The following is a 26,576-nucleotide window of genomic DNA, read 5'->3' as shown; positions in this document are numbered from 1 at the left end:
AACACTGTCCAAAGATTGTGAACTTGCTAAAAATCTTTTGTGAGCGAAATCTACTTTTTATCTGCAATTTAAAATCATGACATAAGGTCTTTGCTAAATTTTGACCTGGACAGTTTTTATAGTTGGGTTACAAATTCTAGAGAAAACTTTAGGATACTGTGAGGAAAATACTACCAGAAATAGAGGTGGGGCGAGATTGACGTTCACAATGGCTAATGCTGAGGCTCTGGTATTATCAGGAAGAGCTCTGTTCTGAAAATAACTTCACTCTATAGCACAAAAGAGAACGTTAAGAATCAGAAACAGAATTCACAGAAGCAAAATCCATTTGCACTATCCACCTGTAACTGGCAAATACAACTTTCAATACATTTCCATTTCATAACATTGGTTCTCAACAATCCATCCACTTCCAGATGTGCATCAGATCTTCTGTTTTTGATGGGGCAGAAGCAAGCTCCAGAACATGCTGTCCTCTTGCCCCTAGGCATAATGCTGCTGAACTCCTCTGTTCCCATGTTTTTGCAATCCTTCACGCCACAGCTGTGACAGACACCCTGGTGCCACCTGCAGCGCTGGGCTGAAGAGATTGAACTTCCTTGGTTCATGCTTGGAATGTGCTACCAGCAGTCATCTGTGCAGTCACGGATTAAATGCTAAAACCGTCAGCTTAAGAATTATCTTTTCACACTGGCTTTTTCCTAAGCCATCTCAGCGATGTGGATCTTAACAAGCTTTACTCTTGCTTAATAATTGAGAAGCACCCTGGGGTTTGAGGACTCTGCTATACTGACTGATTGACTTTTATTAGAGATGTTATCTTCAGACTGACGAGACTGAGGCAGCATTATACACAAAGCAGTTCATAAAACAGAAGGCGGAGACTTCAGCTTTCTGTAACAAAGCACCATAACAGTCACTAATTTGGAGGAATTATATTTTTGCTTTTATGTTTGATGGGCAGAGGATGTGAGGAACCCCTGGTGTTTCACACACAAACACCTCCATGAGGATTTACTTGACAGGGGAGAAACATAAGAGCATAACCTTCTGGGAGGGTGGTATTTTCAGAACAGAGCTCTTCCTGATAATGGAATGCACGCATAATAAAATGTTGGAATATGCTGAAAGCTCTTCAGCTTATGCCATGAACTCAAAAAAATCTGCCGTCAAGTAGGTGTCTAAGCCTTCTAATCAGCTGCTGTTTAACGTTTATCTAAACAATAGCTGACAATAAAAAGTAAGATCAGTCATATGCATTTCAAAATCCTTCTTCATAACAAAAATCTCTACTAGCCCTGGAAAGAGACATGCACACCACTCAGTTTCACTACAAAGCATCTATTCAACATATTCAATAGAGATGCAAGGACAATTAGCAGGTCTTTCATACTTAAGTTTTTTTGTCATTTCACTTTTTTTGCTGACATCTTAAAAACATGCATTTAAACAATACTTCCTAATTTTTGCTTTTAGAGTACTATTGATCACAAGAAAAAATCATGTTATTTTAAACAAACTTTTGGGTCACCACAGAGCTCATGAGAGTAATTTTATTTTTTATTTTTTTTATTAAAGGAAAACCTTCCAAGGCAAAATTGCCATCTGGGTACGTATATGCAAACTGAACCTTTATTTGGCATGCATGACGCTTCTTCTAAAGCCAGGGGTTACCCACACAAACCACACAAAGAGAAGTCTGGCTCTGGTATCAGCCCAACCAGCTACGTGCATGCAGCAGGGCATTCAGTGACCCATCATGGCCAACTAGTTACACAGCCAAGTAGTTTCTCCTCTTTGTTCTGAAGATTTACATTTTTATAGTACGTACATGTTGCTTTTGATGAAATGCAAAGGTAAAAACTAGATCCAAATGCATCAGATTATTTGCTATGGTGGAATACGTCACTCTACTTCCATAATTTAATCTTTCTCCTCCTGATTACAAACCCTTCCAATATGTTTCTGTTCATCCCATGTAACTAGCTTCCATCTTCGACTTGATCCCAGACTGTGGGTATACTCCTTCAAGAGGCTCCTTTGTGAGAAGACATGAATACCATCCCTGTAAGCATTATATTTGTATCACTCAATTATTTATAACTTTGTGCTCAACTCTCAACCATCATTACGCTGGACTTGCTTATATTCCTTTTTGTCTCTTCTTATTAAAAAAAAGAAGAAAAAAAAGAAAGAATCATCAGAATCATCTGAAAGTCATAAACGAGAGGCTTTGCTCTTCTCTGGTTTGTAATTTTTTTACCCATAATTATCTCCTGAGGAGAAAATTCTGAAAATATTTTGGTGCTCAAATATTGGAAAACTAAATAGCAAGGGATAACTACATTTTTGCGATATGGTAGAAAGGCTTAAAACCACCGAATCTATTTTAATGATGTTTTTTTCTTCTGCTACTGCACACAGAACTTATGGTTGAATTCACTGACCCCCACCATCTTTAGGAAGGTATGCTAAAGCACTCTTTCACAATTAGCTTCCTCAGATTATCCTCTAACATCTGGTTTGTATTTTATAATACTACCACCCAAAATTTCTTTATACAGCTGGTCTTCTCCCTCCACCCTTCCCCCCCAGAAAACAAATCCACTGCATTAGCTAACATTTTTTTCTAACAAATTTTCTAATCCATTTTGGGTAGCAGTTCCTAAACAGTTACATTTATCATCATGAATCACAGGACTCTAAACCCTCCCTAATTCGATCCCAGTGCCTCTCTTTCAAGTAAGAGTTAACAGCATAAATTAGTAATACAGAAACAGGAAGTGGAAAACTCAATCAAGATAGGAAGGGCAACATTGTAACCAAGCTTCTCATGTGGTAATTATTTCTTTTACCTGAATGAACATGTATGATCACTAATTTTAAATTATCATTTCTTAGAAGTAAATTCACTCTAATCTGCTAAAGCCACTTCGAAATTTCACAGCATTAAGTTTCAGTTCCCCCCTTCCAAGTCCAAGCAGTACCCAAGCCCTACAGTGCACATATTAAGAAACAGTTGGCAACATAAACAGCAAGGCAGATGGACACGGTGCAGGGAGGCACAGGAGGCTGAGTTCAGCATGCCAACGCCAAAAAAAGCACTTTTTTAGATCCTCTGTTGTAAGAAAAGGACAACAGGACACAAAATAGATATTTCTTAGTCATCTGAAAATGTTTCAGATGGCATCCAAAGACAATCTTTGTTAGTCTGAGCTGTCAGTCATAGTATTTCTTTTTTTTTATCTATGGGTATGCCTGAGTCCTTTAACTTCAAAATCCACTACAAATTTCCCTAGTATATTTTCAGGGACTCTTGTTATTTACAAAAAGATACAGAATGGTACAGTTCCAAATATAAATCTCTAAGATCCCAGCTGTTTTCGACAAAGATATTTAACCTTCTGGTTTATCTATCAGCTAGCTAGGTTTTCATCTACGGTAGAAGTCTAAACAAAAATCAGTGTAAGTTATTGTAAAAGCAAAATTAAGAAGTATACTAAAAAAGTACAGGATTTGAAGTTCAGAAAACCACACTTTTTTGAAACTACTAGAAAGAATGTGTGTATTTTTTAGTTGAATCATTTACCTTTAAAGTTCAAAAGAATCTCTAGTTAAAATGAATGACATCACCTTCAAAAATTTATTACAAGAACAGCACGTGGTTTGCCTTTTAAATGAACATATATCAAAATGTGAATGCACACATGTTCCTCTCCATACACCATGACTTCAACCAAATGACAAATTAAAACATTAAAGTCTGAGCTGCCATTAACATTTTGAACTAAATATTCAATGCCATGAGGAATTCATATTTTTCTTACAGAAGCCCATTCTCTTAATGATCTTGTTTTGCTTTAGAGCACCACTAAATTAAAAATAAAAAAAAAAAAGGACAAAATTGATGCATGCTTTTCCTTGTTTCCCAGCTTTTCAAACCGTGTTATTCTTCTTAGAAATCTACTTCAAAGACAAAAATCTGTATCCTGGCTTTGGTGATTTGGTTTTTGTTGTTTTGATTTGTGTTTTTTTTCCTGCTCCTCCTCATTGCCTGCAGTCAAGTTTTTCCCTTCCTGTTGCTTCTCACTTTACTCTTCTTGGCAAATATTAAATTATTCTATTTTTTCATTGCCCTTGAGTTTCTTTCGAATGCCTTTGCTGTCCATGTAATCTTTTTTCTCCTCTTTTAAAAAGCTAATGTATTTTGTTACTAAAAGCATTTGTTAACTTTAAGAGAAAATACCACTTGGGCACAAATTCATGTCTCAGGATGCTAGTATTTCTAGTCACTTATGTATAATCTTCTCTCCTATTTAAGCAGCCCCGAGTATTCTCTTCAGCAACATATCAAATCTGGATGCCTTGACAAGCAGCTCAAATAGGCTGAAGCAGATTAACAGTGATGCAGCAATAGGCAATTTCTATTCTGGATCAAGAATTTAAACACAATCATTCAAATAATTTTCTGTGCGTGCTTTTAAAGATATCACAGCTTTTTAGAGAGAAGACAAGCCTGAAAAAACAAATCTAAACTCCCAAGTTAAGGCATACAAAAAACAATCGCATACTTGGATATCAGAGAAAATGTGTTGTCTACCTGAAAAAATAAACCTTTTCAATCTATTGCTGCTATTAAATTCAAGTGGAAAGGGTGTCCAGTTGGGCCTCAAGCACTGCATTTACTGTAGAAATTAGAATTTAATGTAATGTAGAAATGTACAAGTTAAGATCTTTTTAAATCAGCCTTCCAATTTTTTCCAGTCCAGTTATTCATGGCCTATACAATAAGAAAATGCAAGTTCATTTAAATGGAAAAAAAAAAAAGAGAGAGATGAGAAGAGGAAAAAGAAGGAGATAGAAGAGTTTAGCATTAAGCAAATCAGAACTAGTTTTCAAACTGCTCACAGACAGGAAAAACATCACTAAAAACCTTTTGAACGTGCTGTAGGATTCAGCAAGATCTCCACAAGACACTGCAACCAGAAAAAGGAACTCAATCTCATGCTAAAAACAACTCTCTCTCGTCAAAAAGGACAGCACATGGCATAAGGACGCAGAGTGATATAACATTCAAATGTTATATCAAAGTCCCAAAATAGTGGTATTAACTAGATATTTACATTTAATTATGCTTCCACCAGTCTACATTCCCACAAGCAGCCTATGCAATTCACAGCTGAATGTACCAGCTAATTAATGGGAGAACATATCAGATTACTTTACCAATAGGAAAACATGATGTATTTAAATTTCCACAGCCAGCAATGTTATCAACAACAACAAAAAGTATTAACAGCAAACAATTTACATATTTGCTTCAGTGCACAGAAAACTGCGTTTCCTGCAAGGAGTCAAGAAAATTTAATATATGTTATGATTCCAAATGCAAATACATTTTATTTTACAATGTGGTTCTACAATTTTTAGCAATAAAATTTCTGAGATATTTAGCTGCACAATTTCATGTAGACAGGCTTAGAAGCCTGCTGATGTAGAGCAGTGTGGCTCTGGGACACATGAAGAGCCTCATTTTGTTGGATATGTATGTTACTCTTAAACAATGCCCTTTTAAAACCAGATCTGACTATTCCAAACAGTTTCTGTATCAAAGTAACGTAACATTTAATCAAACCAGCAACCAAGCCCAGAGAATGAAGTAGCAAAGCAGCCTGACAGACAGACAGACTCAAAAAGGTCTCTCAGAGTGTCTGAAGCTGTCTGCTACACTGCAAGTAAAATAAATAAATGTATTAAAACACAGATTTACTACCCCAGTGAGATAATATGTTGCTTGCTAACCACCACCAAGTGCCATGAAATCGAGGCACATCAAATAAGATTTTATAAAATTTCAGTTTTCTGTCTGTCAGAACTTATAAGAAAATGCACCAATGCTGCACACAGTAAGGACAGAAGACAGGTGCTGCATCATCTGGCTGCTATGAGCAGCTCTGCCAGTCAATATAATAGTGGTAAGTCTATATAGATTCCCAAATTTTGGCTTCCATATCACACACTCAGCTTTTCAATCAATTTTTTTTTAATTTTTTTTTAATTTGATCATCACTGTTCAAAAAGCTGAACCAACACCTGCATATTCCTTACATCACCCAATGACAGCAGGGTTTGTCACCAGACTATCCAAAGCAACCATCTGGGTAACTGCAGAGCATTAGAGACTGACTTAAAAGTGGCAAGGACATATCAACCTTTTTGCTAGTGTGCAATCTCACGTTGCTGGCAATACATCACATCACGAGCAAGACAATTCCAAGGTAGAAGCAGTTATTTGCAAGAGTCCACGTCTATACTAGCATGTATGTCATGATTTATAATGGAGTGAAAACATTTCTCCAGTTTGAAAATTGCTGGAAATAAAAGTAGTTTAAAAATTTGCATTTAGGAACCAGACGTATTCAAAACACATCAACACTGAACTGCCAAAACAATGATCGAATATCATAAACATAGATTTATAAACTACATTCTTTTGTTTGTTTGTTTTAATTTGGGTTCCATATAAAACCAGTCTAACTGAAGGTAAAAAGCAAAAAGTAAGACTGTTCACAGATCATCCAATCTGCCACCACAGAAGTCAGCTTAATTCTGTCTTATGGGAACCCAGCATCAACTCAGAACAATTTTCATTGTGTAAGAAACTTTTCTTCCCCCTTTCCAAACTTCAGAATTACAGATAAAATCCCCAAAATACTTACACTATAGGTATATACACAATAGGTTTTAAAGCAGACAGCAAATGAAAACTTTCAGAAGTTAATGTTTGCTTCTTGATAACTAACACTGAGAATTAAGTTACTTTGACTGCAGGGCCTCCTGATGGAAAGAGTGGCCATGAATCAGATCCTGAGCACTGTACACACATTTCTTTAGCCAGCTTTGAACACTGTACACTAGTTACAGCCTGGCACCATCCAGCCAAGGAACCCACCTGCTACGTTGCCTTTAGATCCATTTCTGTTTTCTGAATCAAGATCCCTCAAGTTAGTTAGCCTGGCAATTTCCACAATGCACCACTATCACTAGCTTGATCTATCTTGAGATTTTCTTACCACTGAGTTTGTTTGCCCTCTTGTTCCAAGGAAAGATTACTAATCAAAAATCACTAACAGAGCAAAGGTTCACAGGCAGTTTTGTTCAGGTACAGATGTGTATCAGCAAGAAAACAAGATCAAAGAACTCAGTGCAAAGGAAGGAGGGCATAAGTACACACTAAACATATAACATCACCCCAAATAAGATATGAGAGGGAGATCTGTCATCATAGGATCACATCATAGAATGGCTTGGATTAGAAGGGACCTCAAAGACCACAGTGAGCACTGCTCACTGAAAAGTTTAGAAGTGGGTAAAGACATGTGGCTTAATACTTTTTCTGCAAGAAATTACACTTGAGATTTCATTTGTAATTAAATGGGATTGCACTGAATGTATCTGGTTCCACAATTAATCCATATTCTCAACTATAATCACCCACAAGAAGTCAAATTCTTGGTTAAAGCTCAGGTCAGAAGAAGTAAAAACTAAATAATGGCTTAAACAAAAATCATGAGTAACAAAAAAAAAAAAACCCTCTGCGAAATTGCTAACACTGACTTTCCACAGATTTCAAATTACAAGAAGCCAAAAATGTTGTATATATGTAGTATTCCAAAGAAGCAAGAACTAAGCTTACAAAAATTGGCACTGCTTCTATTTTAAAACTCATGAGAGCTATTTTGTGGCAATGTTTTGCCACTTCTAATAACATATTTTAAGGAGAAAAGTCTCCAAATAAAAGATAGAAATATAGTAAACGTGTATTTTAAAAATAAACTGAAATCTCACAATCCCTTATAAATAAACACTGTCGTTGATGCAAGATTTGCTATGTTCTACAGCAATACAGGCTGCCCAGGATGCTTTTAAAACATGCAGACTAAAACATGCAAAAAATTCATCCATAGCCCCCAAAGTCCTGTTTTCTGGGAGAGAAAGAATTTACAGAGACTTGATACAATTTTATCCTCTTTTCCTCTGCTCTCTCTTTGCCTTTATTAACTCAATGTGCCCCTACACTCACTTTAAAAAGCTTGTTGCTATGAGAACTTATTTCCACATTTTATTGTCAAGGAGAAAAGTTCTTGGTGATTACATGCCAAAGAAGCTGACTTCTGCATAGCCCAAACAAATCTACAGCCTTAGAAGTAAACTGTATGCATCTGAAAGTTGTACCATTCCGACTATAAAAAGGTACATATGTTCTACCTGACATTTAAGCACCAAGCACACAAATTCTCTTTCCCTTCCCCCAAAAGCTTCTGGACTGCTTTAACATAATTTCCTCATGTGCACTTTCAATTAGTTTCCTAGAAACACAGGAACAAAAAATATTTTGTTTTCCCCCTCTTCTCAATGCGGACAACCCACAGCATTGAGGGATCATTCTCTTCTCTAAGAGACATTTAAAGGTAGTGAGGCTAGAAATTTACCTCCTAAGAACCAATCCATAAAGTCATCCGCAGGATTGCAAGCCTGGGTTGTCTCCCTCCCCATACCTAATCTACATTGCAGCTGGAAAAAGAAATACAGGCATATGCACAAAATATCATCTGTTCCTCCAGTAAATATGCCAGAAAATGTTTGCTGCCTTCTATCACAACTGGCTGTTTCCACCATAAATCTCAAATACTTGCATTCTCTCCCTTTTTAATATTGTAACTGTCCACACAGGTTACTGTTTAAAATCACTCAGCTTGGAAAAATTGTGCATGTAATCATTAAGTCATTACTGCACATAAAAATGAGCATAAAACTAGGAAATTCAAAATTAAACCTAATACCAAGAGAAAAGTCTCCCTTGTGGCTCATGGTTTACACATGTTCTTGTTTCTCTCAGACATGTTCCCCTGGGTCTGGAATCAAAGCTTATGCCCAGGTAGCAGCAAGGCTCTGTTTTAGTATGACTGTAAGAAGAGAATGTAATTGTATTGTATAGACTCTGGTAATTAGGTGACTACATTTAAGATGCTCAAAAATCCTAAGGCTATTTTCATTTATTCCCAGTAGCAATCACCTTTCCAGAAGATGCTGTAACACATTTCTAAGAGCCAGAACTATGAGCGTCCACTACCTGCACCTGCTCCCCTGAATATTATCTGTTTGATTCTGGTTTTTTGCTGGTTTTTTTTTTTTTTTTTTTTTTTTTTTTTTTTTTTTCCCCCTCACTCTTTTGATGCTATTGGCATTTGCCCCAAGTGCTGGAAGCAGAGAGTCCATCATGCCATTTAGTTGTGCTCCACAAAGTGCAACGCCTTCATTCAGCACAGCCCATCCATCAGGAGCTACAAGCATTCAGCACTTCATCAAATCTGGATACTTAGGTGCCTAAACATGGTATTAGGAGGATAATGGAAAGTACTCGAGTTTGAAGATTTGTATGCAAGGCACAAGTATAAACTTTCTGTCTGGCATTTAACAGATGCAAAAGATACTTGGTAAATAAAAGAACAGAAACATATTTTAGCCAAAACACCATAAGATATTTAACCATAAAAGGCATAACTCCCAAAGCAAATCTACATGAAAGGAATTGCACCAGGAGAATTTAACATGCTAAAACACCACTTACCTTTAGGATTGTACATGGTTTTTTTCATTTTATGGCTGGTACAAATGATTCATAGAGAAGCACAGCTAGAGAGTGAAAATAGATGTAGCTTCTCATATCAAAACTGAAGAGAGACCAAAGCTGCATGTACTTATTTCTTACCCCTCAAAGTTCACAGGTATTCCAGGCCCATTATCAATGCTTAAAACACTACATTGAAACACATGAGTTGTAACTGCTTTTTAGTGCAGACACTCTTCGCAAGAAACCTTCCAGCTGTTAGAAAAACAGGTTTGCAAAGCTGCTTCCATTAGGAAGCTGTAGGTAAACACTAAGATGAAGAGTGACTGACACCTATAAATACTCAGTGTTTTGAAACACAGTCCTTATGCACTACAAGTTTTGTGCTTTTACTTGTTTTGTTAAATGCTGTGAAAACATTAACAAATAGAAGAGTAACATTATCAGTTGAACATTACTGGCACAAGCTTTAAAACTGGGCAAATAGCAAGCCCAACGGTACCCTGTAATTAAACACCATGAAAAAAGTCACATTGTTGTTCATATTTGTGATTGGTATGCAACCTCAGAATGACAAGTAAGTGATAATACCAACCGTGCAAAGCCATTGAAAGCTTTTTCACCTGTGCTTCAAAAAAGATCCCTTGTAAGCCCAGAAGAAAGAAGAACATAGCATATTTTGCATGCTACCATGCAGTATAAATCTTACATCTAAGACTGAATACAGTGACAACCTCTCTCTAGCAAACTATCCTCTCTGTTACATTGAGGGCTCTTCATGTCTTCACAATCTCCGCAAATATGAAAAGGCTTCTCTGTTTTTGATTTACTTACTTACTTATTAAAGAAGCCTTTCCTTTTTCCTTTTTTTCCAGAGAGGAACTCTCAGATATACTCTCAAAAATATTATTGCAGACTTCAAAGAGAGTAGAAAAAAAAGTAATGCAGATTTTAGTAGCTATTCCACAAAAGATATTACAGATTTAATATTAAAATATAGTCCATTTTAAGCCAGCTTCTTCAGATAGCTTATGATTCCTTATTTGAAAAATAGACAAAAAAACACACCTTGGTTAAAATTGCCTCAGGATGCTACATTAGTCACTGCAAAAGTAATGACTCCTATGTATTGCTATGGAAAGTACAACTGATACAAAGAGCACAGTAACATTATTTGATGGTTTGTCTGGGTTCCAGGAAATCCGTAAGGACCACCCCTTTTCCATCCCAGAAGACGGTGCACATCACTCAAGTGCATCTTTCAACTTTTTCTTCAATGGGGAACTCACAGTGCCATTTCAACTCGGGCTCACAGTGGTGACACATCTCATCACTGGTAATGATGCAATCCAGGAAACTGTCACCATTAGCCTCATACAGGTTCAGTTGGTCCTCACAAACTTGAATAAGGTGTTCTTTCTGTTTCTGAGAGAGCACTCTTGGGACCCACCTGGCACAAACTTTTTGATATCCAACACTGCCACCGTCATTTACAATGCACTAAAGCTGATATTCAGGTCCATACGTTCATAAATCACTGATTTGCACAGATGACCAAATCAAGATGCTCTTCATTTTGCAGCCTGACAGCTGTGCATGGCCATCCAAAACCTGGCTTGACAACCCTTTGGCTGTCACTACTGCCAAAATGCACCACCGCCTCACTATAATCACATCCGCAGTTTAGTCTCCATTGATGTTCAGCAAGCGTCCGTGAATGCCAATGAGCGCAGTTTTTTGCACATGGAGGAATTCATTGACACACCTTCACTTCATCTGCACTTCCATGTCAGACACCATTTCGTCAGACTGCCCCTCTGCTGCCATCTGTCACACAGCAATGCAATGTAATGGAATATCGGTGGGAACGTTCAACCTCTACTGTCATACCACCACCATCTGCCTCTGACACTGTGGGCCAACACAACAAAATAGAAAGCATTATTTTTAGAGCAGCCCTCATCTATTTCTGTCATACATTATGTATTTCTGCGGTTTACATCACCACATGCAAATGTTTTCAGGAAACAACAGCTATTTATACATATTGATGTCCAATTCAGTACAATTCCATTGACATCACAGGACCTGCAGGAGATCAATATCTCTGACAAGAAAGATAGCAGAGGCCAATCTTGCTTTTCTCATTTTAGGATCAAAAAGAAAAGCAGCAAGGAGCTGTGGGAACTACAGGAAACAGCAGTATTAGCTACTTGAAATTGTCAAGGAAGAAGTAAATTGCAAAAAGCTTCTTTTGTCTAGGAGGTATCAGCAGGGGGAGGGGGAGTGGTGGCCAAGACAGTGCAGGCCTCACGCTGCCGCTCTCCCGCAGTGTGAGGAGAAAAGCACCGCACAGCTCCAGCCGGAAATATGAGCAATGTAGGCACAGGCACATTCGTCTCAGCACTTCCACGGTTTCGTACGGGTTTGAAGCAGCCAGGAGAATTAACCCCCAGCTGACCACCGCAGAGTCTGAGCTCACAGCTGGGCAACAAGAGCGGCCCAAGCGATGGGGCGCCAGTCCCGCACACAGCTCTGGAACCTCAAAGGTTGCACAGCTCACAAAGATGGCACACAACAGCTCTTGTTAGACAAAGAGAAACTGCACGAGGGCAGACCACATTTGAAGCTCTAAGTTATTTATTATTTCTATACATACGTTCAGGAGAAGTGTGTTTACCAAATATCTGGCTTCGAGCGTGAAGCCTGTTCCGAGCAACTGCTACCCCAGCAGCCTAAACCTTTCATGTCACGATAGAGTAAGGCAGATGCACATCATCACAAGTGTTCGAGAGAAGGAACTTGCAAAGTCAAAGCTTAATAAGCAGGTCTGCTGAAATATGCAGGCCTGTGGACAAGTTCAAGCATCTTCAAGTTCCCTGGATTGTAGAAAATAAACAGAAAACACACACCATTGAGCCAGAATTTAAACAATATTAAAACACTCTCTCAAAATGAAATAACTTGTAGATGGAGAAGAGATGAAAAACCACCAAGTCCTACGGCACCGCTAAGTCCCTTAAGCCCCTCAGAAGGGAAGAATACAACAGCAAGTTTAAATCAAGAGCAGCATTTTATTTTGAAATTGCTTACCAATATGTGATACTTCAAAAAGCATCTGCTTCAAAGAATGGAGAAAGTGATTTATTTCAAGTCTGGAATGTTCTCAAAAATCAGTAGCTTTATCTAATATACAGAAAGTCCTATTTTGCGCAGGAATTGTACATATCTCACTCACAACTGAAGTTGTTCCAAGATCATAAAAGAAAGCAGTGCTTTATAAAGCTTGGTTTAGTGGTTGACTATGTTATCCATGCAGGCCGAGGGTTTCCATCATTACCTTAAATAAAATATAGACTTCCAATAAAATTGCTTTTTACAAAACCAATACTGTTATAATAGCACAGAAGGTTAGATAATGCATCCTGCAATCCAATTTGTGGTTCCCATTAAGTTATAGACAACAATAACTAATTCCACGTGAGACAGACCTCCTGTGGGGAGGAGGGGGTTAATCAGATCAGTGATGGAAAAAGAGAGGTCTCTTTCTTTTAGTATAACAATCCCCCTGTACTAAGGCTATGCTGATCTGGTAAAACATTACTATACTGTAGCAGAGGAACATTAATGGAACATACATCTGGTTCAGTTATTTCTATAAGGCAGTTTGTACACAAACCACAGAGCAATAAATATTTTATAATCACCATTATATTAAAAATGAATTTTAAATGTATTTGTCCCATCTTTTTAACTGCTAACATTGTCCAGCTCCATTTTCACTTAAAAAAAAAAATAAAGAGGAATAAAGGACAGCGCAGTTGGGCTTATATTAGCTTTGTACAACTAATTGGACAGAAGATTGTCTACAACAATGTTGATTAATGGCTCAGCTCTTAAGCTGGGTACTGCAAGTACAAAAGAATTAAGGCCTCTGAATCTGCATAGTTTCCATAATCACAGACTTGATCACAGCTCTCTATTGTATTCAGACTCCCCCTCCAATCCCTGTACTTACGATGGTTTAATTTGTGCAAGTCTAACTGCTGACAGGTACAACCATTAGATACACACAACACATGACAACTCAATCAATCTGCATACCTGCTATGCAACTTAAGACAGAAACAACTCAAGGCCTAAAATGGTGAAAATCAAAACAAAATCTCAGCTTTCTTCAATAAGGAATGCTTTGTCCAGTACAGAGCCACATTTTTTTTTTAATTGCTCCCATTCCAAACAACTTATTTACAACTGCAATAAACACACTTCCATCAAATTCTGTTGACTTAAGACAGCAAATACTTTCTTATCAGAGTGCACTTAGAAAATGAGAAAATTAAAAAATGGCAGAATAAAATAGAACTAACCAAATCAAACTGCATTCAGACTGACATCTTTGCCAGCCAGAGTTTGAGTATCACAGGCAGACAGGAATACAACAAGACTTGGCAAAGGGAAAAAGATCAGCAGCCAAGTTTTACCGAATAACCAGCACATAGATGACAGGGAAAAGAGCTGGAGAGTTTAATAAGTAGCTATGATATACACTTTTAAAAGTGCATTAAAAATAGCTTTAAATAAAGGCTAATATTAATCTGCTCTGCTGGTGGTCCTTCTCTGCAGCTGCCTCATTCAAAAGCCATCAGTCCTCTCAAAATGCAAGGAGTTGACATGGCACATCAAGTGACACATCACTGACTTGTCACGACAACAGGTGTGAGCCCAGTAAACAGCTACTGGTCTTGTGTCAGAGCCACCATTTCTCATTTATTTTACACTTGGACCAGTGATAAGAACAAAATGAAAGAAACTTACCACCACCCCCTGTGCCATTTCTACCACCTGCTGGAGCACTTTTAAGGCTGCTGTTACCAACTCATCCTCTCTAAGCATCACGAATGCATTCAGTGGTCTTACTGTTCCTTGTACATAACTAATTGGATCTTAGTTCCCCCAGCAGTGCGTTCTCAAAAGGCTTACAAACAAAAGTCCAAGTCCTTAACCACCCACTGCCCCAAATGTCTCATTCTGAGGTCCTCGCTTCTTCCCTCTTACTTCAACTTTCCTCCCAAAATTTCCCAGTACAGCTGTTTGCAGAACAAGGAAAACTGAATACAGTGTCCAAACTGAATACAGATAGAGAATGGATACAGCATTGATTCAGGTTTAAAATAATTCCTAAAGCCCAATCTGGGATATTTGTTTTTTAGGGATTTTTATTACCAGCATTTCCTCTAAGTTCCAGTTTGCAGCACAGCATATGAAACAGATGTGTCAGCTCAGCTGGACAGGGTTTAGATTAAGGTTAGGTAGATTGAAAGGGGTAGTTCCTTCCTGCCATTCCACAGATGCTGTGGCATGCCCTTTCTTCTGCTATCAGTTTCATATTGTTACTGTATACTTGGAACAGATTTCAACCAACCCCCTTTTCGAATTAATCTCCTCTCTTCCCTGGCTCCATTCTACACTTTCCTACGCTACTTAAAAGACCATCACATTTTTCTGGACTGCTCTTAGTGATATCTGATGTTTTTCTTTCTACAATTACCTTCCCACACTGAGAAAATGTAAAACACAAGCTCCAGAACAGGTAAATTACTTCAGTTCTATCTGTACAGACATTCAGGAAAGCATTTCTGAAACATGATAGACTTGTATTTGGTGAATTTGGTGGTGGCTTTTTTTTCTCTGTTTCTTTTTTTGATATTGTATTCTCGTTATGAAATGCTCAAGCCAGTGGATAACTGAAAATTACTCATCTGTAGACGGCTATTGACATGCAAGTTGCAATGCAGGAATGTCTTTCTAAGCAAAAAGTTGTAGGCAACAACATTAAAGAAAAAAAACATAAATAAAGCTGTTAATCTAAAACTTTTTTTTGTTTGCTGAAGGGAGAAATAATTTTTTAGTTCTTAACAGGGACACATTTTAAGGCCAAAACAACAAGAAAAAGGTGACACCCAAACAATTGATCAAAGAATGTGGAGTTGAAAATGGCAACGTATTCTGGGCTCCTATTTGGATTATTTGTTTTTAATACAAAACTAAAGATAAACAAGCTTGTCTTTATCATTCTCTGCTCAAACACATCAGACCAAAACTAAAGCTTTCAGCAAGAAAACCTAGCTCTGTTCTTACTAACCATTTCAAAAGTAACAAAGCATCATTTTAAACTACCATTCTTACAGCATAATCATTTCAAACTTATGTGAAAATAAATGTAAAAAGTCATTTGAAATCAGCAAGACAGCATCTAAATTGCCATAATGGTCAGGATTTGTCAAACACTGCTCATATGCTACCATCAAAACCCACATTACCGAACTCCAATCACTTACAGTGATAATCAATTAAAAAAAATAAATAAATAAAGATTGCACTTCACTCCTTTACTTCTCATTCAAGCCTTGGGAACAGGAAATTGCAGTGGTTAATGGTTATGGCCGGGTCCATGCAAAGCCAGAGTACAAAAGAACATACAGGTGAGTACTCAGTGAGAAACAGTTCTGGTAAAATGTTAAGTCAATGAAGACATCCCTGGCATCCAAAGTCCTACAGGGTGATACATTCTTATTAAAGCTTAAGTAATTTGTGAACAATTTTTAAGTAAAACCTACAAAAAACAAAAGAAGCCTAACTGGAAGTACTTTATAAGCAGGGCTCCCAACTAAACCTCTCATCACTGTAAATGACTGAACAAAGGCTGCCTTAACATTGACATAAAAACTAGCTAGCAGCATTCACATTGAACGGAAATGTAAGGAAAATACAGCCTAATAAGTCAGTGAACCTGGAAATGTATGTCTGGCATATCAAGGAAAATATTTATATTTTTTTATTATTATTATTTGTATTATTTATTTATATTTGTATTTTTGTTTAAAGTGATCCTCCCCATAAGACTTCTTCCATCTACAATCTAAACTTCTTAGAGGTTAGTAACCTGCAAAGCACAGAATTATTATTTCTATTGTTAGAGATGGGGAAAAAAAGCAACTTCAGGCATTGACGCTTCTTTGCTGTCCAAGACAGTTTCATGCAGGAGGAGAATACAGATGTCCAAATTTAGAACTACATAACCTAGAAGGATGGGTCTTCCATTGACTTTGTAGGACATGGAAACTTAGGTTTCATTTATGCCACCAAAATCTCTGCTGGACCAATTTTTACCCTGGCGTCAATGGAGGAAACAGGGAAAAAGGGAATAAAAGGCTTTCCTCACCAAAGTTCATAAAAAATGTCTGTAAAGGTTTAGGGTTTTGAGCAATGAGTACTCTATGATAAGGAACTTTAGTTCATTGACTGTAACTTGGTCTTTGAAGAGAGGCTGCAATGAGGACAGACTGAGGAATAATAATTTAGATTTGGTATGAAGTTATGTGCAAGGCATTCAGAATTTCATATGTGTAATATGAATGTTTTTAACTGTGTAATTCTCTAAGACAGTTTGACATTTGAATTACAAACTGAATTCCTCAAAGTACTTCACAGTATCTTTTCCCATATCTTTGAGAATAAAATTTGCTGTTACAGATGGTGTTTTTTTAAAATATATATATATATATACATATTATACATATACATGTTTGTTTCCGCTCAGCATTAAGGGGCACAGTTTAGCATACAGTACTTAGCCACTGGCATTCAAAAGAGGTCTTAAACATAAGAAATTATTCTGTTCTTTAATATGGCCATTTACGTCAGAAAAATGCATGATGGCTAAGTCAACGTGCCACAGGAGTTTATCAGGCAACTACAAGAAACTACTTGCTTTTTCTGACTTTATTTTCATTGTATGCTACTTGTAGAATCTATTCTACACTCTGAATTTATTTTAGATCAATCTGTGTGAGAAGTCAGATTTTAAAAATCAGTGTGATTGAAACAGACTTAAAAACCTTATTTTATTCCTATACTTAGTTATATCTCACTAAAAAATGAGACGACAGGTGTCCCCATGAAGCATTTTCCTTTTGTTAAATCAGCATTTTTTTGAAGGAAAATCAATCCACTGAAATAAAAAGTTACATATATTCAGCTCTTACATTTGTATGACAACTAATGTGATCAAGTCTTGATTTCAGCTACAGTATATGGGTGCCACTAAAATACTTCAACTCTGGGGAGAAGACAGACAGGGGCTTTGGGTGGGCTTCATTTATTTATGCTTATTACACTTGCTTGCTCGTGGGCTAGAAGTTAAAAAATGAGCAATACTTTGCTTGAAGGCAATAAAACATTTGTCACAGCTCTTACTAGGGGGAGAAAAAAATACATGCCAAAGACATGCTGCCAGATTCTGTGCATCTCTGTTAAACTAGAACAATGAAAAGTTCTATCTTTGCATCAGGGAGCCTGCACATGGTATAAGCTGCTGCTCTTGCCTGCTTGACCAAACTAAGCTTAGTTAGCAAGATACAAGAGAACAAGAGAATGGATTCTTTGCAAAAGTCAGCCATACATCCAGTGCTTGATGGTAAACAGAATGAGGAGGGAGCTTCTGGAAGCAAATAAAGTAATGAAAGAAATCCCCAGTGTCAAGTAATAGCAATGGGTAATAGCACACTGTTCAAACAAAACGTAAAAACTCCTTACTAAACTGAATTAAAAATACTTTCAGTATTAGACATCTGTGCTTATTTTTCAGAGTTGACTAAACTACTGAGAATTATTCTGTGCTTGAAAACTCATTTAATACCTAATTAACAGTGACTGTTTTTTAACAGTTTATGGGAAAGAAAAGGGAGACTCACCTTGTATAAAGCAGGAATGATCTGATGCATTTTCAGTCGATGAAATACAAAGATATCGTACACTGCTGAAATTGCCAGTACAGTCACTCCTTGCTCCTTCCACAGCATGCTGCATCCAGCACAAAGTCCCGCTCCCAAGATCCAGCCCCAAGTTCTAGCTGAGGATCTTCTTGTAGAGCAGTGCTTCACATAACACATCAGGGAAAGCAAAAAGAAGAGGCAGGCTCCAATGTCTGCTCTCCCCACTATCCCCGCTACGGCTTCGGTGTGGATCGGATGAGACGCAAACAGCAAACCAGCTATCAAGGTCCAGTACCCATCCCCGAAGAGGATCCTGGAGAAGTTTGTGAAAAGGCCTGTGACTGCAGCATGCAACAGGATGTTTACAAGATGGTAACCCCATGGATCCATTCCTCCGATGGCATGGTTGATGCGGAAGGAGAGAGTGCAGAGAGGTCTGTATGACTTGTGGCTCCCACTGTGAGTGAGAAGCGTTCCCCAGAAGTCATTGTAGAATATATGGGTCCAGGGTGTCTCTGGCAGAAGGTCCTGGTTTGTCTTGATAGCTCGACTACAAAAGACAAGTAAAAACATCATTTCAATAGAATGAAAAGAATACAAATGAAGGGCTGTGAAAATGTAATCACATTGCTACAACAAGAAAGAATGGCGTTGTTTTGATGTTGCTTTAATCCAAGTTTTTAATTTCTACAGGAGATGTTAGAGAAGTCCACATCCATTGACTTTTCACTAAAGCAAAATTTCCATATAAATTGGCTTTTAAAACATTAGAAACAGATGTTATGCTGCTTCCATTAAATTAAAACACTCTTCAGTTGCATTCGTCTGAGTCTAACCCAGGAGTAATTGGTTAAGATTTGATGAGTTATAATTAAAATGTAAAAGAAATATGAAAGACTGACAAACAGTGTTGTTGAAACAACTGATTCTCCAGTAACTGAGAACTAAAACCCCAACTGGCCCTTTATACTGAAATTTTAATTTAGATGTTGGAATGAATCTCACTGACATGGATGAACAATAAACAGAAGTTGGTAGGAGCATGCAAATTTCTGGTGTGCTATGGGCACTCCCACAACTTTCCCATACATCTTTTGACTGACAGCAATTTTCAGTTAACACCTTGCTGAAGGCAAGCAGCACAGTATTTTACAGGATATCATACCTCTATTTCTTATACTTACAATTTAGAAAAAAACATTTTTTATGTTGTATTAGCTTAAGATTTCAGGCCTGTGTCAAGTTGACTGGGGGCAAAAAAAGTGCAGTTTTCAGCATTTTTGTTTCCAACCACCCTGGCAAGGACTGGTGCCAGCCATTAGCAGTCTCCACATCTAATTCAGTACTGTAAAAATCTGTCCCCTTTAAAAATCCAATCATTTGCATTTCAAATTTATGCTGTAGAAGAAGGTGTGAGGCCTGTTTAGTTCAAAAAGATGACTAGAATTTAATTAATTACTTGTCTTCATAAATGAAGTTAAAATTAAGCAATTACAAAACCAATAGCAACAACAAAAGTGCTTTGTTGTTGCTACTGAGCTTAACTCATTTATTATTTATTTTAACAGGGTAATTGAGAATGAGGGCAGCTCATAATTCTAATATTAAAAATATTAAACAAGAGAGATGATTTATCTCTGTTTTTTTACTGAGTCCCCCTTCCTGCCTTTCCAAAAAAATATATTTCTGTAATTAATCATGTTTCAGTTCAGATGAGGAAGCAAGAAATGGTACAAAATTCAGGCCAACATCAGAAACGCACCAGTCAAATTCATTCGCCCAGATTCCACTCACATTCTCATCCCCCAGTGAAAGAAGAACCTTGCAATCTGCATCCAAATCCCAGTTTTTATGCTATTCATTTCAGGAATGTTGTCTTGTTCGTTGTAGAAAAATACTCAGACACTGATATGCTGTGCCACAGAATCTCCATACAAATACCCTAAATGACATGCAGCTCAAGGTTTCCATTGTCTACTGCGCATTTCAGACGCGCTTCCTATCTGCATGTCCTTTTGTCTCTGTGCACATGGAGGTTACAAAGAGGTCAGCTTAAATCCTATAAAGATCTGATGATGCCTTCTAGAATGCTTGAAAATTTTCATTTTGACTTCTGCTTATGTAGTGGATCAGGTTCCTTATATTTGTTTTCTCAACCCCACACACATTTTTCTCATTTTAGCCCAGTCACAAAAGAACACTGCAAGAAAACAAGATCTTTGTTTTCACGTTATTTATCTTGTCCTTTGGAGGAGTCTTTTCCTGAAATCTAAGCCCTCTGTTTGTGATTTCAGTTTGTAGTAGCACTCTCAGAGTCATAAAAGAAAAAAAAACAGGAATTCAGTAAAAGTAAAGCAGGTGTTAGGCTAGAAATAGTTCTTTCTCTAAGAAAGGCAGAGTATCTAAGACTACAGGCTCCTCAACAGTGAGCAGAGCTAAGAATGGCTATCAGATGTCAGGATTTAGAGCTGAAACCTTGAATTCAAATACTGTTTCCCTGAGAAAAAAATGCTAAGGAAATAAGTGGCAGTAACACTGCCACTGCAACTGCCTTCCCTGAGGCTGATGTAAAAAGACTAGATGGCACACAGGTCACAGCCATTAAATCATCGGGTTTTACTGTATCTTTTGCATATGTGCCTACTTCCAGTACTTGAAGCCATGCAACTGCTTCTAAAAAAAATAAGTGATTGTACACAGCTATAAGACACATCTATATGCATGTATATGCACGCATGCTAAGATACTAGCAGACGTCCCAAACTCCATGCTGCCCTTAATAAGAGAAAGGACCAGCTTGGTCCCCCCAGGTGAACAGCCCTTCCCACACAATGCGTATCTCCTTGAGTTCTTCCTTGCCAGGAATAAACTGTTCCTCAAAATTATAAAGAAACCTATTGTACATGCAGATGGCGTGAATTCAGTCAAATTTCATTTGTCTCAGCAACAAACTTGATGAAAGCCTGATCCTTTCTTGTTGAGTCCTATTCATTTAAAAATCAATCAGCAGCAAGCCTTGTAGGTACAGTATTGATTTATTGTATTTAGCTATAAAATTCCACAGACAATTGTGGAATAAATGTAGTTTCTCACGCATGTAAAGGTAACACAATCTAATATCTGCCAGCATGAAAAATATAGAAACTGCTGGTTCCAGCTTACTTACTGGCCCAGTCATATAAAATGCTGGACTGTCTATGAGACAGAATTTGAAAGAAAGTTAGGAGTTCTTTCCAGGTGATGATTTTTTTGCCGAGGGTTTGACCGTAACAACAGCAAAAGCCTGGTGAATGCTTTGGGACACTGGTAAAAGCAATTACAGGAGATGTAACTAGATTTCCTATAACAAAGAAGCATGTCTCGCACAGGCTGCTGGTTAAGCTTCAACTGCCACCCTGCTTCATATTTTAAAATGTAATAAAAACTACACCTGGCCAACAAAGACTTGACTGCACAAGAGGATGCAGGAGTACGAACATCTGAGGTCAGGCAGCCCTATGCCATTTTGCTCTTAGAAGTGTGAAAGGCCTCCAGCTCCCACAGCCCAACCACAGGGCCCCCAGTCCAGGCCCTCCCGCAGGCCATGGCCCAGCCCAAACCTGGCTGACGAGGCCTCATCTTTAATTACTAAAATAACAAGCTATTAATTCTGTTGCAGTATTGATGCTTAGGCAGTGATTTCAACAGCAATTTCAAAAGCAGTTCCTCCTGACGGCCTGACAGGCAGTGCTGACATGTCCTTTATAATGCTTCTGTGCTCACAGTGACCGGGGCTCTCCGCAGATAGAAAATGTTATTAACTGCTGTCTCCAGGAAAGACTCCGGGATAAAGGAAAGTACAAAACATCTTTTTAGCCTTGTCTTCTCCTTCTCCTTCACTCACAGTTTACCTCCAGTTTACGTCCTACAGATTAGTCCAATCTTGCTAATGGGCATAACAAGAGAAGCTCGCCAACTGCACTCATCACTCTTAAAAAGAGCTGTAAACTCTGCTCTTGCTAAAAGGCACTGGGTCACAAGGGAAAGTCATTTTTCAAAGCTCCAACGCAACTGGCATTTTTACTTTCGAGCAGCTTCAGATAAGGCTTGCAGACTCAGCCAGGGAACTCGCTTTCGTCAATTTTTAATGCCTGCCCATTTCACGCATCCCGGGAGAGCAAGATATCTCATTCAGAGTACAACAAATGGATCAGTTTGAGAGTAGAAGAAGGAAGAATCATAGCCAGCTATCAATACTTTAGAAATGGAAGTCTGAAGAAAGACAAGAGCTATACAGGCAAATCATTTGTTTATCAACTCAAAAGATTCCTTCTGCCTCCTGCTAATTTGCTGTGTAGGTCAGTACACACCTTCAGCACAATGCAAGTAAGATTTTTTCCATCAAACTCAAATAATAGCAGAGACCGAGCAGTTCATACATACACATATATATGCATACACACAAAAAAGCCCAGATGTTTTTAAAATTAACAGCTCTATATGTCCTGAACTTCTGCACTAGTGCTAAACTGATCCAGGTGTTAACACCAGGGTAAAAAAACAGATGCAACATTCTAAAGTGATTTAACACATTAAGCCATATGTCCAGCTTCAATATTGCTAATGGCCCCCATATGCTGAAAACGAACATCAGCATTTGAAGTACGGGACATATTTTTGAGAAAAAGGAGAACTCCCAAATGTGCACAAAGGAAGCTATTGCCCAGTCTTCTCTCTCATAAAATAGATAGGCAGTGATGGACTAGCAAGTCTCTATTCAGAGGTTCTTCCTTGGTTTTCCTCAAAATCATTTTAGAATATTTAGAATACTCCATTTTCATAAATAGTAATGGAAAAGCACCCTATAGCGTTTTTATAGTAGATCTTAACAAGTCATGCTAAGGAGGCTTAGAATATTTTACATTACCTGTAGAGACAGCAAGCTTGAAAACAGCCTGAGCCTCCTTTACAGAGTACAAAACAGCTTCACATCCCCTGAATATACAGCAGCTGAGTCTGTCCCTCCAAAATACTTCCAGGTGATCTGTTCAGCAGGCACGAGTCAGATAACAGGCTAACAACAAAGGCTGTCATAATTCTCATGCTTACCCAAAGACTAAGATACACGTGTAATCTATATTGATAACAAAAAAAAAAAAAAAAAAATCAGAAAGCACTATCTGGTCCATAGAGATGGCTTAAGAGTAATAAGCATTAAGTATGTGAAAGCTCATTCATCTAAACGTTTAATTACAGACTCAAGGGAACTATTTACCATTCTTGCATATTTCTGGCAGCAATTATATCTTGCATGTTCCATATTAAAGTTCATTTCTTTTCAACAGTTGTGAAAGTGGTATTTATCTACAATACCAGCAGGCTATTAAATTTTATCCATGCCCGTTTTCAAAAAGAGGTACCTATTTTGTACATTGAGCAGGGACACCTGCAGGAGACCAAATTCTATGCATCCTCTGGGTTTCAGGTTGCAGCTTTTAGTTTCTCTGAAGAACAAATTTTCTTAGGTGAATCTCTAAGGAACAGACAATAACTCAGCTGTTCTCAGATGGGAAACAACTACGTAACCTAGTTATACATTGGATCCTCAGTTGCTGGCTCTGAGAACAGGACTAGATGTATTAAAGAGGCCGCAGAAGAACACCTACATTCAAATCATATTTTACACTAATTAAATGAAAACTTAACATTGCAAAAGGGAAATGTAGTGCCAGTAAACTAGTCCCTAGCTAACTTATGCCAATCCTTTTCTAACTGTAGAAATACTTGAATGCATCAAACTCAGAGCTCATGCATGGAAGACAATATTCCCATCTTGGAAAGTGGTAATGAAAGCTATTAACTATGCAGTTAGTAACAGAGAATATATGTGTAAGTATTAATATTATTTACAGATTTTGGATTATTATCGTTCTTTAACAGTAACATCATAGCCAACCTAAGCTGTGTACAGAACAATGATGAGCTACACATAACGGGACAGTAAGCAGTGTTTTTCTCATAAAACATTTTCGGTGATACTTTTCCGAATTAGACATAAACAGAATGGAAAGATGCATGAGACAATGATATCATACATTTGTCTGCTTACAATTGTCATAAAAAATGGAAGCACATGGGGAAAAAAAGCAATAAAAAAAGGAAACAACAAAATTCAGACAACAAAATCAGAAGTGTCACTGTATCACAGTAAGTATATTGTATCCAAGTATATAGACTTCCCAATAATTGCCTAAACTGTACAATATCTTTTAAAAGCATTGACCTGCATTGGCTGCAGCCTTCTAGACTTCTCTAACTTTGCAACTGAAGATGCAGTGCTATTCTGAAGAAGAAAAGCCATTCTAAACAGGTGGTACACACAACACTGACTGCTGTCAAGCACTGCTTTACCTATACTGAGGCATACAGCAAGCATTGATTTTCTTATTGACTAAAAGCTCTGAAAACTTTAAGGAACTAAAGGTTCAAAACATTTTGGTTACAAGAAGGTTGAGATGGCCTGAAAAATCTTTTCCTCCAGGAACATAAATATTTCAAAAACTAACCATCAAGGCTTCAGTGGAGAACCTTTCTCCATTCTATAAGCCCTTTCACTTCTAAGTGCATCCTCATGCTGAAAGAATCTGGCCTTAATATTAACCCTAAGTGCAGCTCGCTCCCTCTCAGTTCAGTCTTTTTCCTGATATAACAAACAGAAGACTACATTAAGTATGAAACCCTAATATCAACTGGCTGGTTGATATTATTCAGACACATGCAAAAAACAAGCTGCATGGAAGCAAGAGAAGTAATTAATACTTTCTGCTGCTGAACAATGGGATACCATGAGACTCCTCTCAGGAGGTAGCAGATATGCACACAGAGAGAAGAGAGGCACTGTCGTTGTGTCTGCTCCCTGAGTTTGTTCACCACAACAAAATATACAGCAGGTATATGAAGCAATATTTACTGAAGAAAATGATTAAATTACTAGACCAGAAAATGCTTTGTTTTTCTCACATCTGTTTCATAAGATCTCTCCCAACTACAAAAAACAAACAAACAAAAAAACAAAAAAAACAACAACAAAAAATGCTAATTCTGTTTCTTTAAGTCTTCAAGATATTCAGTATTTATTTGACAACATCTTCTCTCAATTATACAAGCAATGCTATTCTTTATAAATATTATTCAGTGCCAAACTACTGGCTGGCAATAGCTCGTTATTTCTTTCTTTTACACAAGCACATGAACACAGAGACACACATACATACATCCACCTGTGAAAATGTAATTCCAAGCTTCTGAAGCATGGTCAGAATTTATAATTGGAACCTCTGCTACCCTTTCAATTCTATTTTAGATGATAAAAGCAGGCCCAGCAGGCCTTATTAGATTTACTGTTCCACAGTAAAACATGGCACTAGCCTACTTCTTTTTCCCACTTTCCTTTGAAAAAAAATAATTTTGCCATTTCACCATACAGCTACTCACAACAGTACAATTATCTCTATGGAAAAGGACAGATGTGTTAAGGCTTGAGAAAACAGCAGTAACACTGGAAACATTGAGACTCTTAGCTACTTTAATAAGACAGACATTAAACTATATTTTCTGACAAGTCATCTACTGAATATACATAAAGCCTTTTCAAAACATGTACATTTTAAGCCATTACAAAAAAAAACATGGCATACCTTCTGTACTGTACAGAAAAGCATATCAGTTATACACCAGTCCTGTAACACCTCTCTTGTTCTTTTCAGTACATGGCAAACTACATTGAAGAAGCAAGGCTCAGTAATTTAACTCTTAATAATTCACTTATTTTTCAATTCAAATTTATTTATTTACACAGCCTTTTCAAAAAGTTCAGGGAAACTGTACGTAATTATGCCTAAACACACACTTCTGCACTCTAGATTTAAATCCTGAAAGAACCTTTGGGCAGCTGACTTACTGTTATGGAAGTATTGAAAAGACTAGCCAGGAACATAGACACATGTAAATACAGAAATACTAAGAAGAGAAGATACTTCTGAGAACACAACGTAATTTACATACCCTGTCCTTTTAAACTTTTATATATATATACATATATATATATACATATGTATGTATATATACATATATACACGTATACATGTTTGCATAAGTGGATGGGTAGGGGACAAAGAGAAGTATCAAGG

General features: G+C 37.5%; 1 protein-coding gene across 1 annotated transcript in view; it reads right to left on the bottom strand.

Moving 5' to 3' along the window:
* The window catches only part of TMTC2 (transmembrane O-mannosyltransferase targeting cadherins 2), a 234,213-nt gene that overhangs the window by 115,252 nt on the left and 92,385 nt on the right, over positions 1 to 26,576 (bottom strand). The window contains exon 2 of the mRNA XM_048934288.1: positions 18,388 to 18,958. Coding sequence (XP_048790245.1) covers positions 18,388 to 18,958 — 571 coding nt within the window. The remainder of the gene's footprint in view (positions 1 to 18,387; positions 18,959 to 26,576) is intronic.

Source organism: Lagopus muta, chromosome 1, assembly GCF_023343835.1.
Source record: "Lagopus muta isolate bLagMut1 chromosome 1, bLagMut1 primary, whole genome shotgun sequence".
Classification (NCBI taxonomy): domain Eukaryota; kingdom Metazoa; phylum Chordata; class Aves; order Galliformes; family Phasianidae; genus Lagopus; species Lagopus muta.
Note: the sequence above shows the minus strand (reverse complement) of the source record. Positions and strands in the feature narration are given on the sequence as shown.